This window comes from Odocoileus virginianus, chromosome 6 (genome assembly GCF_023699985.2).
Source record: "Odocoileus virginianus isolate 20LAN1187 ecotype Illinois chromosome 6, Ovbor_1.2, whole genome shotgun sequence".
NCBI lineage: Eukaryota > Metazoa > Chordata > Mammalia > Artiodactyla > Cervidae > Odocoileus > Odocoileus virginianus.
In genome coordinates this window covers 89003716-89028370 of record NC_069679.1, presented here as the reverse complement: position 1 = coordinate 89028370, position 24655 = coordinate 89003716, and the positions used below count along the sequence as shown (strand labels likewise).

The following is a 24655-nucleotide window of genomic DNA, read 5'->3' as shown; positions in this document are numbered from 1 at the left end:
ACACATATCTTAAATAAGACTGCCTATTACCCAAAGATGTTCATGCTATGAAATATTTATTATGTAAAACTTTTGTACATTTCATACTCATGACTCAATTTATTTTGGAACTGGAAGTTTGTACCTCTTAATTCCCCTCACCTGTTTCATTATATGTTCATGCTGTAAATTTTTAAAACAAAATCTACTAGAATAATATCTGTAAAAATAGTGATAACTAATCTTGTGTAATATATTGTGAACTGATTTTACCAAAACTTAGATGATATCTGACAGTCAGCCTGTACTTTCTTTAGTACTAAGACAAGAGAATATTCTGTAACTGTGCATATAAGATGATGCTAATAGGTTATAAATGGTTAACAGAACTAGATTTAATAAAAAGTCATTAAAATAGCTATCCAGTCACAAACTGACTATATTTTGTGAAAGTCTATCTAAATTCAAATTCATGTCTAAGTATGCAATGTCGGTTATATATACTGATTTCTGTAACTAAACCATTATCTTCGTTATCCAGGTGACTTTATGAGCATGACCAAAAAAAGCGGGGGGACACCCAACAATCTCAATTTGCGGGCAAAACTGGAAAAAAAATTCTTACATGTAGTTCTTTTTAGGAAAAATACTTCTAGTTTTAAGCACAGATAATGACCCTAACATATTTTTTTTAAAGTATCTTTTAATATTTTTTCCATGAAATCCTTTGAACTTATTGCTACACTGTTGTAGGAAGGAAAAGATAAGATCAAATTCGGTGGTATTCACCCACTTAAAGAGTATGGCACCTTTAAATAAAAAGATGATAGGTGGATGCTACATATTTAATCAGCAGTAAGAATTTAAAACAACAGAAAAACAAGAACACTGAAGAATGTAAAGAGTACCAGTACACATACACCAGTATATACCACAGGTATATAAGAGGCTCTGCCACTTTTTTTAACCCTTCTGTACACCTCAGTTTCTTCATCTATAAAATGGGTATAATAATAGTACCTACATAAGGTTACTGTAGTAAATAAGTTAACACATATAAAGCACCCAGAACACTACCAGCACATCAAGACCCTCCATAGCAATTATTACTATTCACATGATTATTTAAAAGTAATCAGCCATAAGGAGAATAGCTGGAAAGAGTAGGATTTTATGGGGGTAGGACTGGGCAACCACAACTCAAAGAGAAAGCTCTATCTTTACTTGTAGAAGAGGTAAAGTAAGTCAACGGATTACTTAATTATTTAACTTAGTTAACACTGTCTTTGCATCAATATCAGATCATAGAGACAAAACCCAGATCTTTTCCATAGAAAGAGGATTGCTCAGATACGCCCTGTGGAGGCCTCAACTTCATAATCCATGGGTAATTTTTACAAGTCATCTTTTGCTTCACACAGTTTCAATAAAAGGTAGATTGCTGCTGGGGATAGTATCTGTAGGTGGATCAATCTGAGAAGGAATAGGTAAATACTGAAACATCATAACCAATAAAAATGAAACTCTCAAACTAAAACCTTCTGTAAAACTTTACACTATATTAAATAGAAATAAATTTGAAAAGATACTTTCTTATGGAGTCCAAATGGGATAAGATGTTTCATGTATTCGTATAGAAGGTATATTAAAAATTAGCAATGAAGCATACTTTTTTCAAGTCATGGCCATTTACATATACACACACACACACATATACAATTTTTCAATTTAAGTATGTATGTACACATATTTGTGTATGTATATATATATAAGGTTTAATGTGTTTCTTAAAATCAAGTTTACTGACTTTAAAAGCAAAAAAAACAAAAAACAAAACAAAACCCAAAAGCCCACAAAGCCTTCAAAACCAAATTCAAAACCTAAATTCTTTAAGTCTCCAATTTAATATGTTTAATAGTCAACTGTCACCTCTCCTAAAGTTGCAGTATTTTCAGCTACTGAACAAGAATTTTGTGTCTTTTTAAATGAACTACTGCTAATTTTAAGATACATTTATAAGGAATAGAAAAGCCATGATGAAAAAATTAGTACCAATGACTGACTATACTTACTAATAAGGATGGAAAAATTATTTTAAATGCTGACTTACAACTAATTATCAAAAATATTATTCCCTATCAGATATAAAATATTACTTTCATCCTCAATACTGTGTCCATGGCCCCAGATATTTTAAGGAACAAATATACATACTACTTTTATATAATAAAATTATGCTTTATGAATGTCAAAACAAAATGCCTCCTGTTTAGTATCAATTTAAGTCAGAGCATGAGGGGAGGAAAAGCTTGATTAAGTGTTTACTGACAGAACTCTTCATTTCAACAATTGCTCTTTTTCTTCATCAAGCAAAAATGCTGACTTTTCTAGGAAAGACTGCAGAAAAGAGATAGATGCCACTGACCTCCTACTTCTATTTTTCTGTAGTATAAAATATTTGAAATCCTTACAAAAATTATCCTAGGCTGTAAGCCTCCCAGAAAACAAACTATAATAACAAGGAAAAGGCTGAGCTTTGCTAAACATGGGGTTTCCCACCCACCTTTCCCCCCAACTCTTCCCATAAAAGCAACCTCTACTATTAAAAACAAGGCATACTTTAGCAAGTAGCTCCCTATAGGATCCTCTCTCTCCTTGAGTGCTTACCACAATCTGATTTCTGGACAGCTGACCCAAAGTTTGTTGATTTTACTGATCTTCAGAAAGCCACTGACTGGCTAAAGTCTTATTGGTGAACAGAGTCAAAAATCAGATGCCCCTGCCATACTTTACAGAATGAGGAGTTGTACAACACAGTTACGTTTGGTGGCACTGTGGTGAAACATATGAGGCATCTTCTTTTTGTCTTCAATTAGCCACGTTTGGGCTGGGTAGCTCTATTACATCTTCAAAAAACTGAGCTCCAGTTCTTGATGGAGACAGAGGAAGGTCATTGAGGAGGTGGTTCAGCTCAAGAGCTAAGTGAAAAATCTGTCTTTTGATTCAGTCCTGCTTGTGGATAGAAGTCATCTTCTGGATGGAAGAGGGAGTGAGATGACCTAGAGTCTTGAATTGGTGGATCTGCAGGAACAGAAACTAAATACAGTGGAGACCTCTTAACTGAGTAACACCACGAGATGGATTTCCTGACAATGTGTCAATATAAGCTAAATATAAAAATGAAAACATGTGCATTGGAACTGATCATGCACTTGTTTTTCCAGATATCAAATGCATTTGTACCATTCTACAATAATAAATAAATAAATTTGTTTTCCAGTATCTAACTGTAAAACAATTCATGGAAAAACTATGAATTAAGGGAAAAGAAAAAAACATTCAAACAAAAAAATCTATCTACTTTGCCTTAGCGAATGCCACACCCTCACTTTAAACACTCAGTTACTCTTTCAAATGACTTTTTCACAAGCTATAATCTGTCTAATCTATATAGTGTCAGTGGTAACATATATCAAAATTTTCATTTGAGTTGGATCTTTTAGGTTTATCCCCTAGAGAATGGAAATTCAAATATACTCAAGGTACTAAATTGAGGCTTGAATAATCTACCTCTTCAGTATTCTAAGTCTTGCATTAACTAAGCTGATCCCTACTTATCAATCAAAAGAAGAATGTATATCATGAAGTAAGGCAATCCTTAAACGTTGAGTAGTGACCACCTTAAAATTTCCCTCAAACTTTCATCTGCAAAAACCTTAGAAAGACCATAATCAGGGTATACTGGATCTAATTCTAAATCTCTCTATATGTTAACAAGAATTTTGATGAACATTTGATTACTTACTTCCATTTAGAATTTGAACATGTAAATTTACTGCATATACTCTCATAATTATTAGACCAAGGGTCAGCAAACGATGGCCTCTGAGCCAAATCCAGATCATCACTTATTTTTTTATTAAGTAAAGTTTTAATGGGATGCAGTCAGGCTTATTCATTATGTGCTGTCTATGACTACTTTCATGCTACAATGGCAGAAAAAGTAGTTGTAACACAGACTGCAAAACCTAAAATATTAACTGGCCCTTTATAGCAAAAAGTTTGCCAACTCCTGATACAGACAACTATTAAAACATACAGAAAGCAAATTGCATTTTAAATTGTTTTGAAAGAGAACAGCAAACAGAATTAAAATTAGGTATAGTTCTACCCCAACAAACTTACCATAAAAAGAAAGCAAAAGTAATGGAAGTCCCAAAGAGGACACTTTTATCTGGCTTTGATTCAAATGAAGAATTTTGAGCTTAACATTAACATTTTATTTTAAAGCATATATATGTAAATGTTATGGAACTGACATATCCAAGAGTATACTGATAAATGCCATGAAACTGTTCCCTTAAAAATGGTTAATTTTATGTTGTGAATTTAAATCTCAACCAATTATTTTTTAAGAGTATATACAGTCTTTTACAGATGTCTACCTTTAAGTGGGCCACATTACACTGTAGTTGTTAAACATGTAAGTTACATCTTACCTAATAATGTGGTTTCTCCAAAATCTCTTAGATCATCCCAGACCCTTGTGTATATTTCTTCTTTGCCAGTAGATGGAGACAACACCACTGAAAGTTTAAAAGACATCATTCCCTGTTTAAAGGGAGCTTGCTGGTCTGAAAACTGGGGGAACCCTAACCCAAGATTTCTGCAAAGTTATTTTTAAAAAGTAGACAGAACGGCTATGCCAACACCAGAAATCTAATATTAACTATGGACATCCTCAACAACTTACTGAAAGGGAACTAAATTCTGTACATGATGTAGTAACTAAATCACATTAAAATGCAGTCATCTCTGTAACTTAGATTCAAACTTTCTGCTCATTTTTCCTGGCATAAGCTAGATCGTTTAATTTTTCCTGTTTTAGAAAGTGGAACTCAGATATATAAAAAAGAGTTCTTTGAATTCCACAGAGGTAGACGCAGTACACATGAAGATTATTTTTAAAGTATTATATGCACTGCTAAGAGCCTTTTATTCAAAATAAGACAGCTATCCGGATCCACATGAAATAATAAGGATTTTACATAGAAGAGAACTAAAGAAGAAATGGTGAAAGCAGTAAGAAAAAAATTCAACTTTATGGTCACGCTGAAAAGAAATCCTTATGAAAGGAAAATCAAACTTATCCACTCTCCAAGTTTCTTATTTCACTACTAGAAGTTATGAAAACAGACAAACCAACTTTAAGAAATAAATTTCAAATCTGGAAAGCTTAAGAAATCACATCAAAGTAATTATTTGTATTTTTCAGTAATAGCTTTCTTTTCCAAACTCAAAGCTTGAAAGCCATTGTTTTTAAGGGCAATTTTGAACATAAAAACAAGGTTATCCAGCTAAAAAGAGAGAACATATTGCTATACTATTTATATTTGCCACAAGATTCCTGTCTCTGAAGTACACTGAGCAAGAACAACCTATTTGGCAGAAAATGTCTTAAGAAAAAGATTTACCTTAAATAACAACCAGTTATTAAAAATCTTAAAATTCCTTATTTTTATGTATATTTTGTTCATCCTCTGATCATATATCAGAACTAAAATTAGTTTACATAAAAGGGAAATAAATACAGTATCCAGGTATTACCATACCTACAATTTCTTTCTAGGTTAAACTAGAACTGACAATAACTGCTTAAATAAATCCTCTTATGACTAATTACAAGATCAGGTAGGTAAAGTAGATCCTGAACCACAAACTAACTCTAAAATCTTATGATTCCTAAGATCTAAGAACTATCACATGCCAAGAATTCCACACCAATATTCTGCCTATGAAGAGCACATAAACAACCATAAACACCTGTTCATCACTCCATGGTAAATGTGCTGTGACTTCACTCAGTTAACCCTTGGGTTGGCTTCCATCTGATAACAAAGTTTTGGACCCTTTGCCAATCTTTCAAAAACTGGGATACAAAGCAATGCTAGTAACAACGTCCATGACAGAAAGGCACTTTGTCATTTTCAAAATGTATTCACACATATTAATTCAAATTTTATGATAGGAAAATCTCAAACAAAGAACTATGATCAACAGATAATTTGCAGTGATTATTTGTAACTGATATTTGTATTTTGCACTATTCCCTGTCCATCAACACAAATGAGGGAGATAAACTCTAATTTTTTAAAGTAAAAGCAGAGTAACTAGAAGAGTGTTAAAGTAACTAGAAGAGTGTCCTGGACTTCCGAATTAAAATAAACTAATTTACTACACTGCAACCTACAGACCATATTACTACAAAAGGCAATAAAAATGACCAAAAAGGAAGCTTTCTTCATATGAGCTGTGTTTTGCAAAACCAACAACGCCAGATGTTAACCTGGTAAAGTTCCTGGGGACCTACGGTGTCAGTGTTCCTGCCTCCACCTGCTGGCAAACAGGTTAGGAAATCAGTAGAGATCAGTGGGTGGAAAAAGTTCAGTTTTTCTGGTAACAATGTTTAAACGTAGTGCTTTAGCATGATGCTACCTCGTGCTTCTAAATCACTAAAATAGAGGTGAAATCCACTGGGAATAAACACCTTAAACTTTAGCCAAAAAAAAAAAAAAAATATATATATATATATATATTTACAAAGGATTTCTCGGTTCAGCATATCTAACAGGCCGAAACCCCGGTCAGAAAGCCGTAGTTACCTGGTAAATGACGTCCTGGAAAAGGACTGGAAACGTAAGTGCCGCGTCTTCCAGCTCGTTTAAGCTACAGTGTACTAGTGTTTCGTCCTTAAAATAAAAAGCACATAGTGAGTGAACTAAGATACTGAGATATTTCAAATGATAATTATATGTACTCATGATCATCAAAAACATTTATTAAAGCACCCTTTAATACATGAATTTTATATTTATAGTTCACTACTGTGCGTGCATGGCACAGTAATCAGGGACAGAATTTTCTAAGTCATTGAGTCTCAGGTGGGGGCCACTAGGACAGCATGTAGCATGGGCATTATTTGGGAAACACCAGTGAGAAATGAAAAATCTCTAGCTCTTCTGATAACTCAAATTCAGCAAGGAGCAGAGAGTGGAGCTCAGCAGTCTATGCTCCAGTAAGTCTTTGAGGGGTTAAGATGATCAGGCGAGTCTGAGAATCACTGTTCTGAGTCCTGCAGTTGCCCACTTTCTGTTAAACCACATATATATTTTCTTATTATTATTTTTACAATTCGGCAATAGAAGTTTAGCATCTAATTATTTTAAAATATATGTCTTTTACTCATATATAGCTCCTTATCTGTAAACTGAATCAGCAGTTAATCAAGACTTCTCTTCTTTGATTACCAAGCCCTCTTTTCTCATTGTGAGGAAAGGAATGTGAGGATCACTCATCTAAGGTATGTGCAAATATCTGTATTTCTCAAATCCTGAAGGAAAAACAAGAAGGCTTCCATTTGCAGAAAGTGACAACACTTTATGCTTAAAATGAATTAAAATGAAATACAAATGCTCACACCTTATGATTCCACATTTTATTAGCTGCAGTGTTTCTTTTAACCTAAAGTTAAACTCGGTGGAGGCAAAGAGCAAAACATATTCTAGATATGCCTCATTTTCTTTTAATAGCATATCAGAGTACACAAATTAAGATATTCTCTTAGTATCTTTTAAAAAGGTATTCTCTTTCCTATAATTGAATCATAACGAATTCTACTACTTCTTCATCTATAGCCTATCTAAATTTTGATCATTCTTCTTTACATACTTCTGTAAAATTACTCATTTATGCTCACCAATTCTTGTCTTTCCTTCTGTTTTTACCCTTCATATTGGTTTAAAAATTTTACGGCCAAGCTTGCTATCATGATATCAACTACCAACATAAAAATCTAGCGAAATCTTTTTCAGTTTCTCCACTAACTTGCATATCAAACTTTAATTACTCGTAATCAGTTTCAATATTTTTCTTTCTTTTTTCCTACTTAATCCTCTAATACACATTAAATACTTAGGACTTCTGGATACCTAGCTTCTATCTCTTTGGCTAGGCAAAGGCTAAGGTGCTGAACTCTCAGAACTATCCATGCTAGTTAAGATTTAAAAGAATAACCTTTTCCTAAGATAAGAAAAAAATTAATGAAAACTAAACTACATCTCCAATTATAGATTACAAGTAACAAAAGCTAAATATTTTCCAATATTACATAATAAATTATATTTTTGCTAATATCAAGAAATTGCTGGAGGATGTAAATAATGGTGACTATATATTAAATTTGGTTAGGAAAAGGTAAGAGATACTCGGTTTTCAAAGGTCTCCTGGTACCCTAAAATATAAATTTAAAATCACCCAAGAAAGCATACTAAAGGTCTTATTAGTCAACATTAAGAAGTCATGCTTTTGATAGTATATTAATAAAGTTATTGATATTAGATAATATGCAAAAAAAAAAAAAAAACAGGAAAAGGAGTAAGGTCTTGCATAAGGTTAACTCATCAAGACCCAGGTCCTCAGGGGAACATGACTGTGGACTCCCTAGACTGAAATCTAGGTATGAAAGTATAATTAACTGGGAGATTAAAAAACAAAATAAAAGGTATAGGAGTATTGGAAAAATAATTGAATTTAAATAGCAAAGAAGCAACGGGGTGGGGAGAGGAAAAAAGAAGCCTAATTTATTTTAAAAAGGTACTGGATACCAAGGCAATGGGAGGCCCTGGCATTAGACGGTGCTTAAAATAAAAACATTTCAGAACACCTAAGACATGTTATTACAGTAAATGTATGTGTAAGGCTATTCACTCTCTTGTATTCTTTTAGGTATTTCAGGCTAGTATTTTTTAAAAAGAATTTAACTCCTTTATTGTTCCTAACTCTAGAAACAATATACTTACCAAGTCTAAAACTAGGGAGAATTCTGGTGTGCTTCTTGTCTTCAATGGAAGAGCAGGTTTCCTATTTAGTTGTTCTTCTGTCAGTGGTGGAACATGTTTGATGAAATAATAGCTATAAATCAAATTTTAAGAAAATTTCAACATTTCTATTTTTTGTAAATATAAAACATCTTACTAAACTTGGCCCGTCTTTAAGTTTTTAATTCAATAATGCATATTTAACCTAGTAAACCAAAATTATAAAACATGTAAGTAAAACTGAAAATTAGTATTTCAGTAACTCAGTAGAAGTATTAATACCTACAGGTAAGATGCTTCTTGCATTATACCATTCAGCCACCCCTGTACACACGTACTTTCTTTCTGTCCCAAGAGGGAAAGGGAAAAAATAAAAACTCACGGGTCAAATACTTCCCAGTCTTCTTCATAGGTGGCCTCTGCGTGGGCGGATGAATATCCACTATCTGGTGTTACTGGTGCTATTTAATAAAGTGAAAAACAGAATGTTGCTTTTATTCAACACTTCCATGAAGTATACATATTTACTGCTTTTATTAAGATTGTCCTGAAGCCCTGTGCATTTTGGGTTAAAGACAAGACAGAAATAATTTGTAAACAGTATTTAAAAGTAACTTTACTAACACACAGATCCAACTCTGGAGCCAAAGGAAAAAAACACCATTACAGAGAAAGTGGCAAGCTAACGAAATTTATCACAGCCGGCAAAATTCAAATCCCTCACAACTAAGAGAAAATTTACTACCTATTATTAGGAAAATACACTTCACAAAATTTCCACATCTAACTGAATGATGTTTTTATGTATAAGAAAAAACTTCATGGTGCTCTTATAGCAGTAATACTTCACAAAGTATGCTGTGCATACAGGCAGTCAATATATATGCTGGGACTTCCCTGGTGGTGCAGGGCTTAAGAATCTGCTTTTCAACGCAGGAAATGCAAGTTCAATCCCTGGTCGGGGAACTAACATCTTGCAACTATTAAGCCCGTGCGCCACAACTAAGAACTGGCACAGCCAAAAATTAAACATTAGTATGTGTATGTGTGTGCTGAAAAAAGACTCGAAGGTAGTTTCACCTTAAGATCCATGAACAATCTTCAAAGAGGTCCACAAACCCCTAAAGACTTTACACAGGATCTCAATGTTGTCTATGATCTTGAAAGTTAAGAAATGATGCTCTACATAGAAATCAGTGCTTTAGATGACTCATTATTTTACTTCTCACTTACAAGTAATTTAAAAATAATCAAGAAAAAATTCTATGTTCCACGAAACACAGTCCCTCTTAAATTTGAGCTAAAATTCAATCAACTGATAGAGCTTCAGAAATTATGTTGAGAATTTTCTAATATTTACAACTTAAATCCAATGAGAAGACAAAGATAACCTACAAGCTAAACAGGTAATATCTCAGAGATGAAAGTTTAAGGTGGGATAGAGACTGAATGTTTGTGTTTCCCCAAAATTCACGTACTGAAATATAATCCTCAAAGTGATGGTGTCTGGAGATGGAGTCTTTCGGAAGTCATTAGGTCATGAGAGAGGAGCCCTCATGGATGAGATCAATGGCCTTAAAGAGAGACACCCCAAAGAGCTCACATAGCTTCTGGCATACGAGGACACACCAAGAGGACAGCTGTCTATGAACCCGAAAGCAGATCTTCACCAGACATTGAACCTGTTGGGGTTTTGGTCTTAGATTTCCTAAACTCCTGATCTATGAGATGTATTTGTTGTTTATATGTCACCTAGTCTAATGGTAGTCTGTTATTACAACAGCCTGAAAGAACTAAGACAATGGGTTGCAAGAGAAATTGCTGTGAGCTATCTATAGGAATGGAATGGCGGTGGTTTAGCCAGTAAGTCGTGTCTGACTCTTGCGACCCCATCAACTGTAGCCTGCTAGGCTCCTCTGTCCATGGGATTCTCCAGGCGAGACTACTGGAATGGGTTGTCATTTCCTTCTCCAGGGGATCTTCCCGACCTAGTAATCAACCTGGGTCTCCTGCATCACAGGCAGATTCTTAACTGACTGAGCTATGAGGGAAGCCCCAGGAATGGAATACTGGTGGATAATAGTCTTTCAGGACAAAACTTACCTTTTTTACTATTTTCATGTATTAATACCTTCTCAGAGTCAATACAGTGTGTATGCTCAATAAATGACAACAGATGCAAGGCAGAATTTTGTTCATCTCCAACAACTTTATGCCAGTTACTGGTTCATAAGCACAAGGGGACAAAAAGAAACACATATCTCCTACCACTGTACTGGTTCAAGGTCTCATCACCCAGAAAAGGGGGGAGAGAAAGTGTTCACAGTGTTTGAACACCTCATGCTAAAGTATTTTTCACATTTCATCTCAGTCTCCAAAGCTCTAAATCATTATTGCCATTTTAAAGCTAAGAAAATCATCTCAGAGAGCTTAGGTTATCTAAAGTCACACAGCTAAGCCAGCCTCCTTCCTTCTTGTTCTCTTTGACAACCTTCCTCAAGTTGAGGGAAAGCAACACTTTTGTCACTCATACTCATCTTTTAAGACCAGCAGAACTTTCACTTGTTCTCCTCTCCTGATCCTCCCAGAGTAACTGCAATGTGCCACCTCCACATTTGCTCATTTATTTGTAACAGCACTCATCACACTGTATAGTAATTTTTCTGTATACCTGTTCATCTATTAAATCATATACTCTTCAGGGTCAATGAGCATATCTTAATTCATCTTTATAAACAGTGTCCATCACAAAAAGCAGGTGTTCAATTGTACAAGTGTTAGAGGAACAAATAATGAATGAGAGATGGAGTAAATCTTACTTTTCCCCACTAGAAACTAGTTTTGGAAATCCCTTCTCCATCGCCATAGTTATCAGAAAAAATAAGTACAAAGGTTTATAAAGAACCACAAAAACAGAAAAACATCAAACACAAAGCCAAGAGCCTTGGCTTCAGTCTGTATCTTATCATTCACAAGCCTGTAACACGGGGGAAAGCAATCAGCATTAAATGACAGGTCAAAAGTAAGTTTATTTACAAATCTTATCCACCCAGGAATAAATTATGTGCATAATTCATGCTGATTTGCTTGTTAAGTTCAGTATTATTCTTAAGTTAGGTAATAAATGCTGACCCCATATGTTTCTATATTTCCAACTGGCTCAGACCTACCAATTATGGTAGGCCTTTCAAAGGATCCGGATTAGGCTGCAAAGTCTGTGTATACAGAAACCCGAGAAGACAAATTTCTCCTTTGGGAATGTCATCCATACATGAAACAAATCTGAAGGTACAAGAATACCTCTACACAGGGACTTCAGATCTTAAGAATGTAAGATTCATGCAATTATAATAAATATGCTCATAAATGTAAGCATATTATTTTGTTAGCTGTGTTAAACTTCTCCATGTAGTTAGATTGGTACAAATAATTAAACTGAAGTGACTAAAATGGTAAAATAACCTTTAAAAAATTCAATTTCAAAATGACTAGATTTGGGAGGAAACGCTTTAATTCCAATTTTAATTTTATTAATTTCAAGGAAGAAAAATTTATGCATTTAATTAGCCTATTTAAGAAAAAATATGAAGTACTGCATTTTTACAAGCTATTGAAAACGTCTAAGAAAAAAAAAAGTTTTTCACCTGTAAGGGGTGGTATATCACGATTAACAGTTTCCTCTGCTTCTTCTAAACCATTATTTATTGATGGCCTCACTTGAACTGCTTGATTTGAGTAAGCTGCTCCATTCGCTGATGTAGTAGTACTGGTAGTGATCTCATCCACCTGTTCCATATCAAGCTGCTTTACTATCTCCTCAGCTTCCACAGCCTGTCCTGGGGAATCGGATCCCGATGTTCCTGAAATTATGATTCAGTGTACATCAATCATTACTTAACAGCTCACCGTGGGAGAGGAAAGACAAGAGACAAATTTAAAACAAGTAATAAAGAAGCTTTAGAGTGTAGTAAACACAGACAACACTCCTGAAACCACCAGACCTACAGAGAGAGAAGCCGACTGACCAACCACCGCACAGCACAGCAGCGAGTCATCACCACCGCGCTGGGCACAGCCCAGTCCAGCCCAGCGGCTCAGCCCTGGCTCTTCGACCCCAGGCCAGGCCAGACCCCAGCAGCACGCCAGGCATCCCTGCCCATCACCGACTCCCAGAGCTCGCTCAGACTCATGCCCATCGAGTCGGTGATGCCATCCAGCCATCTCATCCTCTGTCGTCCCCTTCTCCTCCCGCCTTCAGTCTTTCCTAGCATCACGGTCTTTCCTAAGGAGTCAGCTGTTCACATCAGGTGGCCAAAGTGTTGGCGCTTCAGCTTCAGCATCAGTCCTTCCAATGAAGATTCAGGACTGATCACCTTTAGGATGGGCTGGTTGGATCTCCTTGCAGTCCAACGGACTCTCAAAGAGTCTTCTCCAACACCACAGCTCAAAAGCATCAATTCTTTGGCACTCAGCTTTATGGTCCAACTCTCACATCCATACATGACTACTGGAAAAACCATAGCTTTGACTAGATGGATCTTTATCAGCAAAGTAATATCTCTGCTTTTTAATATGCTGTCTAAGGTTAGTCACAGCTTTTCTTCCAAGGAGCAAGCGTCTTTTAATTTCATGTCTGCAGTCACCATCTGCAGTGATTTGGGAGCCCCCCAAAATAAAGTCTTTCACTGTTTGCACTGTTTCCCCATCTATTTGCCATGAAGTGAGGAGACTGGATGCCATGATCTTAGTTTTTTGAATGTTGAGTTTTAAGCTAGGTGATTGTGTAATCAGCTGATGATCATAGTACAATATATAAATTATCAGATCAACATGTTGCACAACTTGAATTTTCACAATGTTATATGTCACATATATTTAATAAAAATAAAAATTCATCAATATTTAGAAAAACTAACTGGAACAGAAACAAAGCTGAGGACATTATTATTATTATCATTATTCAGTGAGTCTTCACGAGACATTTCAAACAATAAGGAATAAAGACTATTATAAGCTAGAGTCATACTGGTGAACAGAGTTCTTCTTAAAGTGTTCAAATAGCTTAGAAATACCCATTTATAGTTAAATGAGTCAATTCAGAACTTTAAAATATTTTTTATTGAGATATAATTAACTGATTTAATACTTTATATAACGAAATACAATTACCAACTGAGCATTAGCTAAAACCTCTATTCTGCCACATAATTATTTCTTTTTTGTGGTGAGAACATTCAAGATCTAGTTTCTTAGCAACTTCCAAGTATCAATATATACTACTGACTTCTGAACAACATAGCAGCTGGAGGCACTGAACCCCATGCAATCAGAAATCTGAGAATAATTTTACAGTGAGCCCTCCGGATCCACAGTTCCAAATCCTCGGATTCAACCAACCAGACTGTGTACCACTGTAGTATTTATATTGGAAAAAATCCTTGTGTAAGTGGACCTATACAGTTCAAACCCATGTTGTTCAAGGGTCAAGTGTAATACAGTATTGCTGACCACAGAACTTCTTTTCATTAAAGTATTATTTATTAAGTGCATACTACATGTTGGGCAATACACACATACACACTTTTCCATTATCCTCAAACAGCTTCTGATTTTTTAAACTAGAGACAGTTCTCTAAAAATGAGCCAACTGTTCCCATAACCATAAAAACCTTTTTATTCCAAGATACAGGAACAATTTCTCAACAAGATTCCACCTCGTTAACAAAGAAGTCAATTTCCTCATTACATTCAATCATCACTGAGATGAACCTGCTGCCCAATCTTCCTCCCACTATGGACTGACTGCAACTCTCCATTTCTTTCTGGAATCCTCCAAATCATCTCTCCATTTTCTTTATTGAATCCTCCAAATATCATTTTCAACAACAAAATCAACCTCCAATAACTCTCAACTTTCTCACAGAATATTCTTTCTACCTCCACTGCCTTAACTTTAACCTCTTTCAAAAATTTTCTCTCTTCCTATTACCCTTCCCTCAAAGCTGTTTATTGTCTCATAACTTGTTACTCAGTCAGAATTCATTTACCTCCATTGCTGCTGCCAGATCACTGGGTTTTCCCCATGTGTAAAATGTCTGCCCCTCTGAGACTGACGTCACCTGACTACACAGTCCTCCTCTCATCCTCTCTGCTGTCACCTGCCACCTACTGCCAGCACCCTCTTAACCACAGAGAGATTTAACACCCAGCTACAGGTTTACTGTCTATTAAACGCCTGTACAGTTGTTATTACAGGAGATGTCAATGATTCATCCGATAACCAACCTCAAAGGCCTTGCCCTCTTCAGCTCTATCTATACTCGTTATGCTCTTTAGTAGTTATTACCATGGCCACAGCCTGGACACTATCATTGAGAAACTATTCCCCCCTGAAACCTAAAATTCAAATAATTAATCTCCTACCACAACCTCCTAATCTTCTAATTAGCATCTCTCTCATATATTTCTATTACATGTGATCTTCATGTCTGATAAAAGCCAGTCTCCTTTATCCAAACACACCTCTTCTTCCCCACCCACCTCATCCAGTTAGACTTTATGGTGTATCATTTAATCCACTCTCAAGCCAGCAGCCTCAGTGTCCTTGCTTCCTTGTCTTTCCATTGTCATTCACTATAGAAATCCCTCTTGAATCAATCTAACAGATTTCTCAGGCACTAGACCCAGGCTGGGATAGGCAACAATACAAACGTAAATAAATTTTAAAAAGAAATGTCTAGGGTATACTGGGTTAAAGTTAAAAGTAGGCTTTTTTGGGGGTGGGGTTTCTTTTTTGGCTGCACTGTGATGTATGTGGAATTTTAGTTTCCCAACCAGAGATCAAACCCATGTCCTCTGCTTTGGAAGCATGGAATCGTACCACTGGACTGCCAGGGAAGTCCCTAAATGTAGTTTTGTTGTTTTGTTTCTAGTCTTAAGACTTCACAGTACTTTAATGTGCTAATACATTTTTCTGCCCATAGAGTATCTTGATTTTATAGTGTACCATTGTGCCTTTTAAAAATTGTTTTACCATCCAGAAACATAATTCAAATTAGAATTTAAATAATCAGGCAACAAGTATTTAATGGCTATTTCCCATGAGCCGAATAATACATCAAACAACATGGTAGATGCAAAAATAAAGACACTATATCTTACCCTCAAATAATTTCATGTATGAAATTAGATACTAATTATCAGAAAAGACAGAACATCAGAAAATATTTGAAAAATATGGTGAGATGGCCATTTGTTTGCAAAGGCATTATACAATGGAAATCTTAAATTCATTTGAATTAGGGTAGTTTTACTGTTTGTCTAAACTGAGGATTCTTAGAGATGGGGAAAAATAAAAAACCCAAGCAAATGATAATAAAAATAAATTGTATTACAAAAAATAACCTGGTCTCAACTCACTTAAAATATTCAACAAATTCTACTTACTGATTTCTAGAATACAGAAAATGCTGCTCAGTTCTCTCCTGTACACACTCTAAAGATGCAAGTCATTCTAACAAAAAATAATATTTTCCCTCCAGCCCTAAGTTTATCATCTAGCTTTTCAGATAGTTAAAGCAGAGTTCATTAACTTACACAAAATTAAACATAACCTACATTTATTTCAGTCACTACAAAAAAAAAAAAGGTACGTTTTAGAAACTGTATATTTTTAATGAAGTTGAAAACAAACATAAAATGCTAAAAAAAATATAACCCCCCCCAAAATAGACCTTTTAAAAAACCAGGAAAACAATTTTTAAACCCAAATTATGGTTAATGATTTATATTTACCATTTTTATTTGCTGGTGAAAAAAAGTTGAAGACAGGAGAAAATATGGTCCCCAACAATGTAGTCCTTGGAGGACTGCCAGAGGAAGGGTTATCTTCTAATTTTCCATTTTGTTTTACATGTTGATTTGTCATTTCATAACTACCAGCTTCTAAGAAAGAAACAAAAGAAAACAGTTGCAATCTAAAAAACATAACTTTCACAAACGTGTTCTAAACCATTCATTAAGAAACTTTTTCCCTCAAAATAATGAAAATTGATTAACATTAATTTTTAAAACCTTATTGTTTAAAGAAATCTTGAGGTAAGTCACTTGCAAATCAAATGATCTTTATAATAAATTTATTTATAATGTTTTATAAATGCTAAAGTTACTGAGTTTTTACAAAGCAGATTTATATCTGGAATTATATCGTCTGGAAGTCTTAAATTCAACATTGTTTAAAAGAAAATGAAATAAACTCTTTGTAAGTAAAGCAAGCAAGTTACAATATGAAAAACATGAATGTAAGATTCTGCCTTGGTTTATTTACATTTTGGTATGCTGTCTACTTCACAAAATTTACCCTCTATTTCTATGTCTAACAAGTAACAGCTAAAAAACAGAGGCAAACCGTTTTACTGAAGACTATATATACAGTAAAAGACTACACATATAGCAGTGTCAAATGTTACTTATGGATACTGCGGCACCATCTCAGAGTACTCAGGAAGAATAATCAGTTTTCCCCCTAAGTTTCTTATAAATAAATTTAATGGGTTTTGGGAAAACATAAACTAGAAACGTTTAAATAAATCATCCTTGACCCTCCACAACTTTACCACATTTCTTTTCTTCTTTCTTTGCTAGAGATCTGTTAACTTGTTTATCCCCTTTCTCCCTGATGGTCAATTCTAGAGATAAATCACTGCATTAAGAGGAAAGAAGTTGAGGGGGGAAAAAAAATCATATAGAAAAAAAGAGGAAAGAGATTGAGGAATTATTATTACTGTTGTGTTTAACATCACATTCATTAAAAGGAAGCACTCCATGCCCTAAAGTGCTAGTCAAGCTTTCTCTGCTTGTCCATCTTGTTCAGATGCTGAGGAGCTTGTCAGCTCCTCAAAGGTAGTGACCTAGAAGAGGGTTTATAAACAGTAACACTACTGGCTTTGGGCGGGATGATTCTTTGTTATGGGATGTCCTGTGCACTGCAGGACATTTAAGCAGTATCCTGACCTTTACCTGCTAGATGCAAGAAGCAATCCCTCCACAGGCTGCGGCAAACCAAAAGGTCTCCAGACATTGAAAAATGTCCACTGGCGGACAGACACCCTACTTGAGAAACATTGACCTGAGAGCTCCAAGCTGCCTCTGAGCTTTGAAATTTCATAATCCAGAAACAAATTCTTTAGACACATTTCAAAAAATTAGTTTATTATGTTATTCATAATATATTATATAAAATAACATATATTGTTCATATGTATTATTATTCATAATAAAAATTATTACTGCTCTAAGAAATTTCATATATATTTTCCTGCCAAACAGTATAATGCTAGTTGCTCTGCCTTTAACTGTCACTTTAACTCATCAAAATAGATGTACATTAGGAAGGTAAATTTCTATTTACTTCATGCTATTCATACTTAATACAAAGATTATAAAAAGGCAGAAACTGCTCAAAGTAGATTTTTTAAAACAGAGAAAAAAACATATCAAGTGACCTCTGCTTACACCTAATAAAGCAACAGGTAAACATTAACAAACCTCCATTTACTTGACTTTTCCGTCTTACTCGAGATATCTGTTTGTTAGGCTTTTCTCCTGCTCTTGGTGTTGATGTGATCAAATTATTATCTATATCACGTTCAATTCTACTCCGTTTTGAAGGATTTTCTCTCTCTTCCTTAAGATATAAGAGGAAAAAACATGCATTGAACAGTCATTCTGCTGGATAGGTTACATTTTTTTTTTGCTGCTCTATGCAACTTTGTGGACCTTAGTTCCCCAATCAGGGACTGAACCTAGGCCACAGCGATGCAAGTGCCAAGTCCTAACCACTGGGCCACCAGGGAATTCCCTATATGTTACACACTTTTAAAATGATAAAGTATGTTCACTGCATTATTTACAATAGCCAATTTTATCTATTATCAATTGATGGACACTTAGGTTGTTTCCATATCTTGCCTATTATAAATAATGCAGTGAATATATATGCATGTGCATAAACAATGGAATATTATTCAGCCATAAAAAATGAACTCCTGTCACCAGTGACACCGTGGATAAACCTAGAGGGCATCTCATTAAGTGAAGAGTCAGATAGAGAAAGACTTACACCACATGGTCTCACTTACATGTGGGATTAAAAACCAGAAACAAAGACAAAACACAAGCTCACCGAGGACAGACCGGTGGTTGCCAGAGGCAGGAGATGGGGATGAATGAAATGGATGATAAGTGTTATCAAAAGGTACGAAGGGTTATAAAATACTGTAAGTCATGGTGACATAATGTACAGCATAGTGATCATCCTTATAATACTGTATTGCATACATGAAAACTGCAATAAATCTTAAAAGCTCTCATCACAAGAAAAAATTCTGCAACCAAGAATGGTGACAGATATTAATTTGACTTATTGTGGTGATCATTTTGCAATATATAAAGATACTGAGTCAGGCTATATGCCTGAAGCCAATATATGTCACTTCTCTCAGATTTTTAAGATAAAATATGTTGTAAAATGCTTTATTCTCTTTTTTTCATATCAAGGAGAAACAAACAGAAATAATATCTAACAACAGGAGAAAACACAGGAAAAAACCTGACAAGAGTCATGAAAGTATTTATTAATGTCATTATACTACACAAACACCTCAAAATTACTCAAAAGAACAGGGGTCATTTCCATGAGTGAACCCCACTGGAATCTGCTGGCATATCACATATAACCAAAAATGACATAAAAATAATAGAGCCTGTCCACCGCCATCCATCTAATGTCAACCTCAATCCTCAAAAGGTCCAAACCAACACTGAGGAGTCTATTCTTTAACAAAGTTCTCTATTAGCTTCCTTATGGGGGGGGGGGCGCGGGGGGAGGGAAATCCACATTATCAGTTTACACTATTTTGCAATACAGAGTTATAATAGCTTGACTTAAAAATATTTTGACTTTTACAAGTCAAAGTGTGAAAGCAATACATATACTCAGTAGAAACTGTGCTCTGAAGTTCGGTTTATCCCCAGGCTAGCAACACAGCAGCATGCAGGCACTCTACTCTCGTGAGATGCAGGGCTACAGTCACCAACTTGATCATGATCACTCACAACCATTCTGTATCCATACAGCTATTTTCACTTTCAGTACAGTGTTCAGTAAGTTAAATAAGATATTCAACACTTAAAAAGTGTTCCAAGCATGTTAAGGTAGGCCAGGATAAGCTATGATGTCAGGGAGGGTAAGTGTGTACGTGCATTTTCAGCTTACAACATTTTCAATTTACAATGGGTTTATCAGGACATAACCCTACCATAAATTAAGGAAGATCTGTATTACCGACTAAAATAGTATACTCCATGCAATAACCTGAATTTTTTCCATTTGTACGTCCATTTTTGTCATTCGTACAATTCTTCCGGTTATCTCCTACATGAGCAATTTTCTTACTTTACTGTAATACTGGCCTATAATTTCTTGTTGTTTCAATGAAAGTACCTGAAATCTTTTGATAATGATTAGACTTTTCCACAGCAAATAATAATATACTATTGTGCATTTTCTAAAAGTTGAATACTATTTTACTGTCTCTGAAACAAACTTTGGTATTGCAAATAGCCAAAATTACAATTCCACAATTCCCTATCTGGATCAAAACAAAAAAAGATAATATTGCAAATATCATTCAATACTGAATTTTACTTTTCTCACCAGTTTCTCTTATTTTAGGTAGGTTCACCAAGACTATCTCCTTAGCACAAAATAATGTGTCAGTGATCCACAATGTAATTCCTCCACTGTTTACTATTCCCCTGCACTTAAAAATGATGAACAGGAAGCCTCAAATCTGAAACACTGGATCTTCATTACCAGAAAATCATAGGGGCTCTTTTCATAAAGTCCTTAAGAACAGAAATGATGCTGCAAAGCCTTATTACACTTACTACTCTAAGCTCCAGCATTTTCTTGAAGAAGTCTCTTAGTACATCTGCTATAATGTAAATACATACACGCATTCCTGGAAAATTTTCATGCTGCAACCCTAAAAATAACAAGGTTTATGGGGACAAACGGGTCCAGGAGGGTGGAGAAGGGTACACGGGAGGCAGGTCAGCCAAAGCTCCTGTAAACCTGTGACCACAGCACTAACCCTAACCCTGATGATGGGGACTTCCAGAAATGACCTGGACACCCCAGGTAAGCAGCTAAGAGCAGCTAAAATGCTACCTCAGAGTTTAATAAAAGGTATTAAAAACAGAAGTAGAAACAAAGGTTTACGGTAGCCGAAAACTGGCGCTTTAAGGCAGGAAGACTGCAAAAATGGACACGAAAGGCAATGCAAACTGCCAAGGAGAAGAGGAGTCCACAGCAGACCAGGGTGTCCCCTCCCCAGGGGGAATCCCTGATACAGGTCACTACTTTTAATTAAAAACTGTGTGGAGTATGAAATTCTATCATCATTATTCAGGATTCCCTTATCCAGTTTAGAAAAAAATCATATATAAACCAAAACCCACTCATATTATATTGAAACTATTTCCCTATTTATCTCTACATATCAATATCAACGTATAAAAGCTAACCGGCATCCTTGGCAGCTAATGGTAAAGAATCCACCTGCAAAGAAGGAGATGAGAGTTCAATCCCTGGGTCAGGAAGATCCCCTGGAGAAGGAAATGGCAACTCACTCCAGGATTCTTGCCTGGGGAATCCCATGGACAGAGGAGCCTGGTGGGCTATACAGTCCATGGGGTCACAAAAGAGCCCGACACAACTGAGCGACTAAACCGCAGCATACAAGCTGACTGTTGGTGGGGAAGCACCACACACGTGGCACAGACAGCTATGCTGTGTCAGCTGAGAATACATTCAGATGCTTTAGTTTACGTCTCTACAGAGAAATAGAAAACTATTAACATCAGGGTTAAACTTCTGCAGTCACTGACAATAATATTCTATTCTTCAGAATAATGCATTTAAATGTCTGATGAAGCTCCAATTCTGAAATTTGTCACCACATGCTCATCTTTCTTAAACAGTCATGTATATAATTTGGGGATGTTTTTGGGTACAGTATGAGTTTTAGAAGAGGAACTAGGAAAAATAAGATTTCTACATTGCTGTACAGGTTATTTAAAAAATTTTTAATAACCCTACAATGTCATCTCTGAAATCTGCATTTTTCAAAGTTGCCTCTTCGACATGCTTTTAAGGGGAAAGTCTTGGGAAGGCAGCATTCTTAAATCTCTGAATCCCAAAGGAAATACAGAGAACTAAAGAAGCAATGAAAACCCAACAGCACATTTATAACATAACCAGGAAACAAGGTTTCTCCCCCCAAACTCCAAACAGATGAGGACAAACCAACAGCCATAATACTGAAGTAATCATCTTTATCAGTGTTGAAGAAAGCAAAGCAATGCGACACAGAATGGGACTCATCTGAGACCAGGAGAAGCCACCCCAAAGTGCTAACAGAGTAGGTATTCAGTGGAGAGCATGGCAGGCCAATCTGATGACAGCAGATGAAACAGGGCAGAGGACGCTGCTGCTCAATCCAATAGCAAAGGAACCCACAACAGAAATGGGAGCAGTCTAGCTCCTATGAACTCTTTACACTGACCAGCTACAGCTCCCTTATAGAACAGAGCTGCATATGAGTGGAAACTGCTAGGAATGGAATCAAAATTTCATTGTAGAAAAAGGCACAACAGAAAAGCAAAGAAAAGTTCCAGATAAACAATGAATAGGGATAAAGAAGCCTTCCTAGGTGGCTCAGTGGTAAAGAATCCACCTGCCAAGCAAGAGACTCGGATTCAATCCCTGGGTCAGGAAGATCCCCCGGAAAAGGAAATGGCAACCCACTCCAGTATTTTTGCCTGGAGAATTCCATGGACAGAGGAGCCTGGTGGGCTACAGTCCATGGGGTTGCAAAAGAGTCAGACACAACTTATCAACTAAACAAAAATAAACAGAGATAAACATATAGCAAAACTGAAAAAGCAATCACTTTATTCTTAACACTATTCAAAAACAACAAAATTGATTACAAAAGATACCCTGAACCAAATAATCTAAAAATTTAGAAAAACTCATATAAGAATGAGAGAAAAGAAAGCATAGATCTCAAATTCCACACAAAATCATTATAATAAAATGTTGCTTAGTAGCTAAGTCCATCCTTCTCTTTTGCAACTCTGTGGACAGTAGCCGCCAGACTCCTCTGTCCATGGGATTTCCCAGGCAAGAATACTGTAGTGGGTTGCCATTTCCTTCTCCAGGGACATTCCCAACCCAGGGATCCAACCTGTGTCTCCTGCATTTTCAGGCATATTCTTTACCACTGAGCCACCTGGGAAGCCCATAATAAAACACAGGAGGAGTAAAAGAAAGCATCTCAGAAAAATACGCGTAAGAGAGCCTTCCCTGGCTGTCCAGTGGTTAAGACTGCATGTTTCCACTGCAAGGGGTGGGGGGATGATCCCTGATCAAGAAACTAAAAGCACTGTGGTGCAAACTCCCCCAAAAATGCATTAAGAAAATAGATTAAAATTATACCTTTATTTCAAAAAAGACAAAAAACATTAAGAAAGTGATAAGACATATACATCAGAGTTAGAAAAAACTCACAAATGAAGAGACAGAACAAAGTAGAAATAAAAGAGACAAACATTTTACAAATAAAGACTAGGATAGACATAAAAGTTAGTAAACAGGATAGACATGTGCCTTTATGAGAATTAAAAGGTAAAATTGGGGGTGGGAGTTTAAGACATCAAAATGTAACAAATACTAAGGAAGATCCAACAGACAGAAAGCAGTGGTCCCTGAGCAGGAAACCCAAGCCAAGAACATGATGAAAGAACAAGTATCATAAAGTTTTCCTCAAATGAAATATCTGAAATTATATACTCAAAGAGTACACGGGCCTTCTCGTTGTTTTTTTTTTTTTTTGGTCTGTGCGATTCAGCTTCACAGTCTTTCAAGTTCCCCCACCCGGGACTGAATCCAGGACTTTTGACAGGGAAAGCTCAGTCTTAACCTAACTACTGGACTGCCAGGGAACTCTGAGAGTATACTGTTGAACTACAACTATCAACCTAGAAAAATAACAAGATAGACCCTAAACTTACCAGAATTTAAAGAAAAAAAGCCCTTTGGAGAACAAGGAAAAATGTTTGTTTAAAAAGAGAAAATTAGACTATCATCAAACTTTGAAAGCAATGCATTTAATGCTGGAAGAAAATGGAATAACACTTTTAAAAATCAAGACGAGAAACTGTAAGACAAGGATATCATATGCAATAAAATTGGTTTTAAAGCACAGAACTCAGAATATTGTTTCTGTGTCTGCTTCATGTGGCATCTATGAAACAATGACTACAGACAGCAACCAGAGGAGCGGGGAAAGCATCAAACACACTGAACACACACAGAACCGCAGCAAGATGAGCGAGGGCTAGAGATCATGTGTAATGGCCACAGGCTCAGAACATATACATTACAGTAAAAACTGTTAAGAGATATTTTAAAAATTGTTCACTTTAAAGACGTTCTGAGAAAAGCTCACAGAATTCATTTTTAGCTGGTTAAGAAAACAACAAATGAAGTTATCCAGGCATAAAAGAAATAAAATCAGATGGGATTCTAAATCTGCAATAAGGAATGGATACCACTAAGGCAAACATGAGTAAATTCAAAAGATCTTTGTGTTCAAAAGTTGTGATATGTTCTTTATAGCTGTCTTCAACACTGACACCTGCTACAATCTCTGCAGCCTCATCATAATCCAATG

At 35.7% G+C, this 24655-nt stretch overlaps 1 protein-coding gene across 5 annotated transcripts in view; it reads right to left on the bottom strand.

Moving 5' to 3' along the window:
- Positions 1-24655, bottom strand: part of CTDSPL2 (CTD small phosphatase like 2) — a 72881-nt gene that overhangs the window by 11077 nt on the left and 37149 nt on the right. For 4 of the 5 annotated variants that reach the window (XM_020900767.2, XM_020900768.2, XM_020900766.2 and 1 more), the window contains exons 3-8: positions 18402-18540; positions 16650-16799; positions 12500-12715; positions 9238-9316; positions 8838-8949; positions 6642-6728 (exon numbers count right to left, since the gene is read on the bottom strand). In XM_020900767.2, the coding sequence (XP_020756426.1) occupies positions 6642-6728; positions 8838-8949; positions 9238-9316; positions 12500-12715; positions 16650-16799; positions 18402-18540 (783 nt within the window). The remainder of the gene's footprint in view (positions 1-6641; positions 6729-8837; positions 8950-9237; positions 9317-12499; positions 12716-16649; positions 16800-18401; positions 18541-24655) is intronic. The other variant, XM_070469797.1, reaches the window with a different exon arrangement.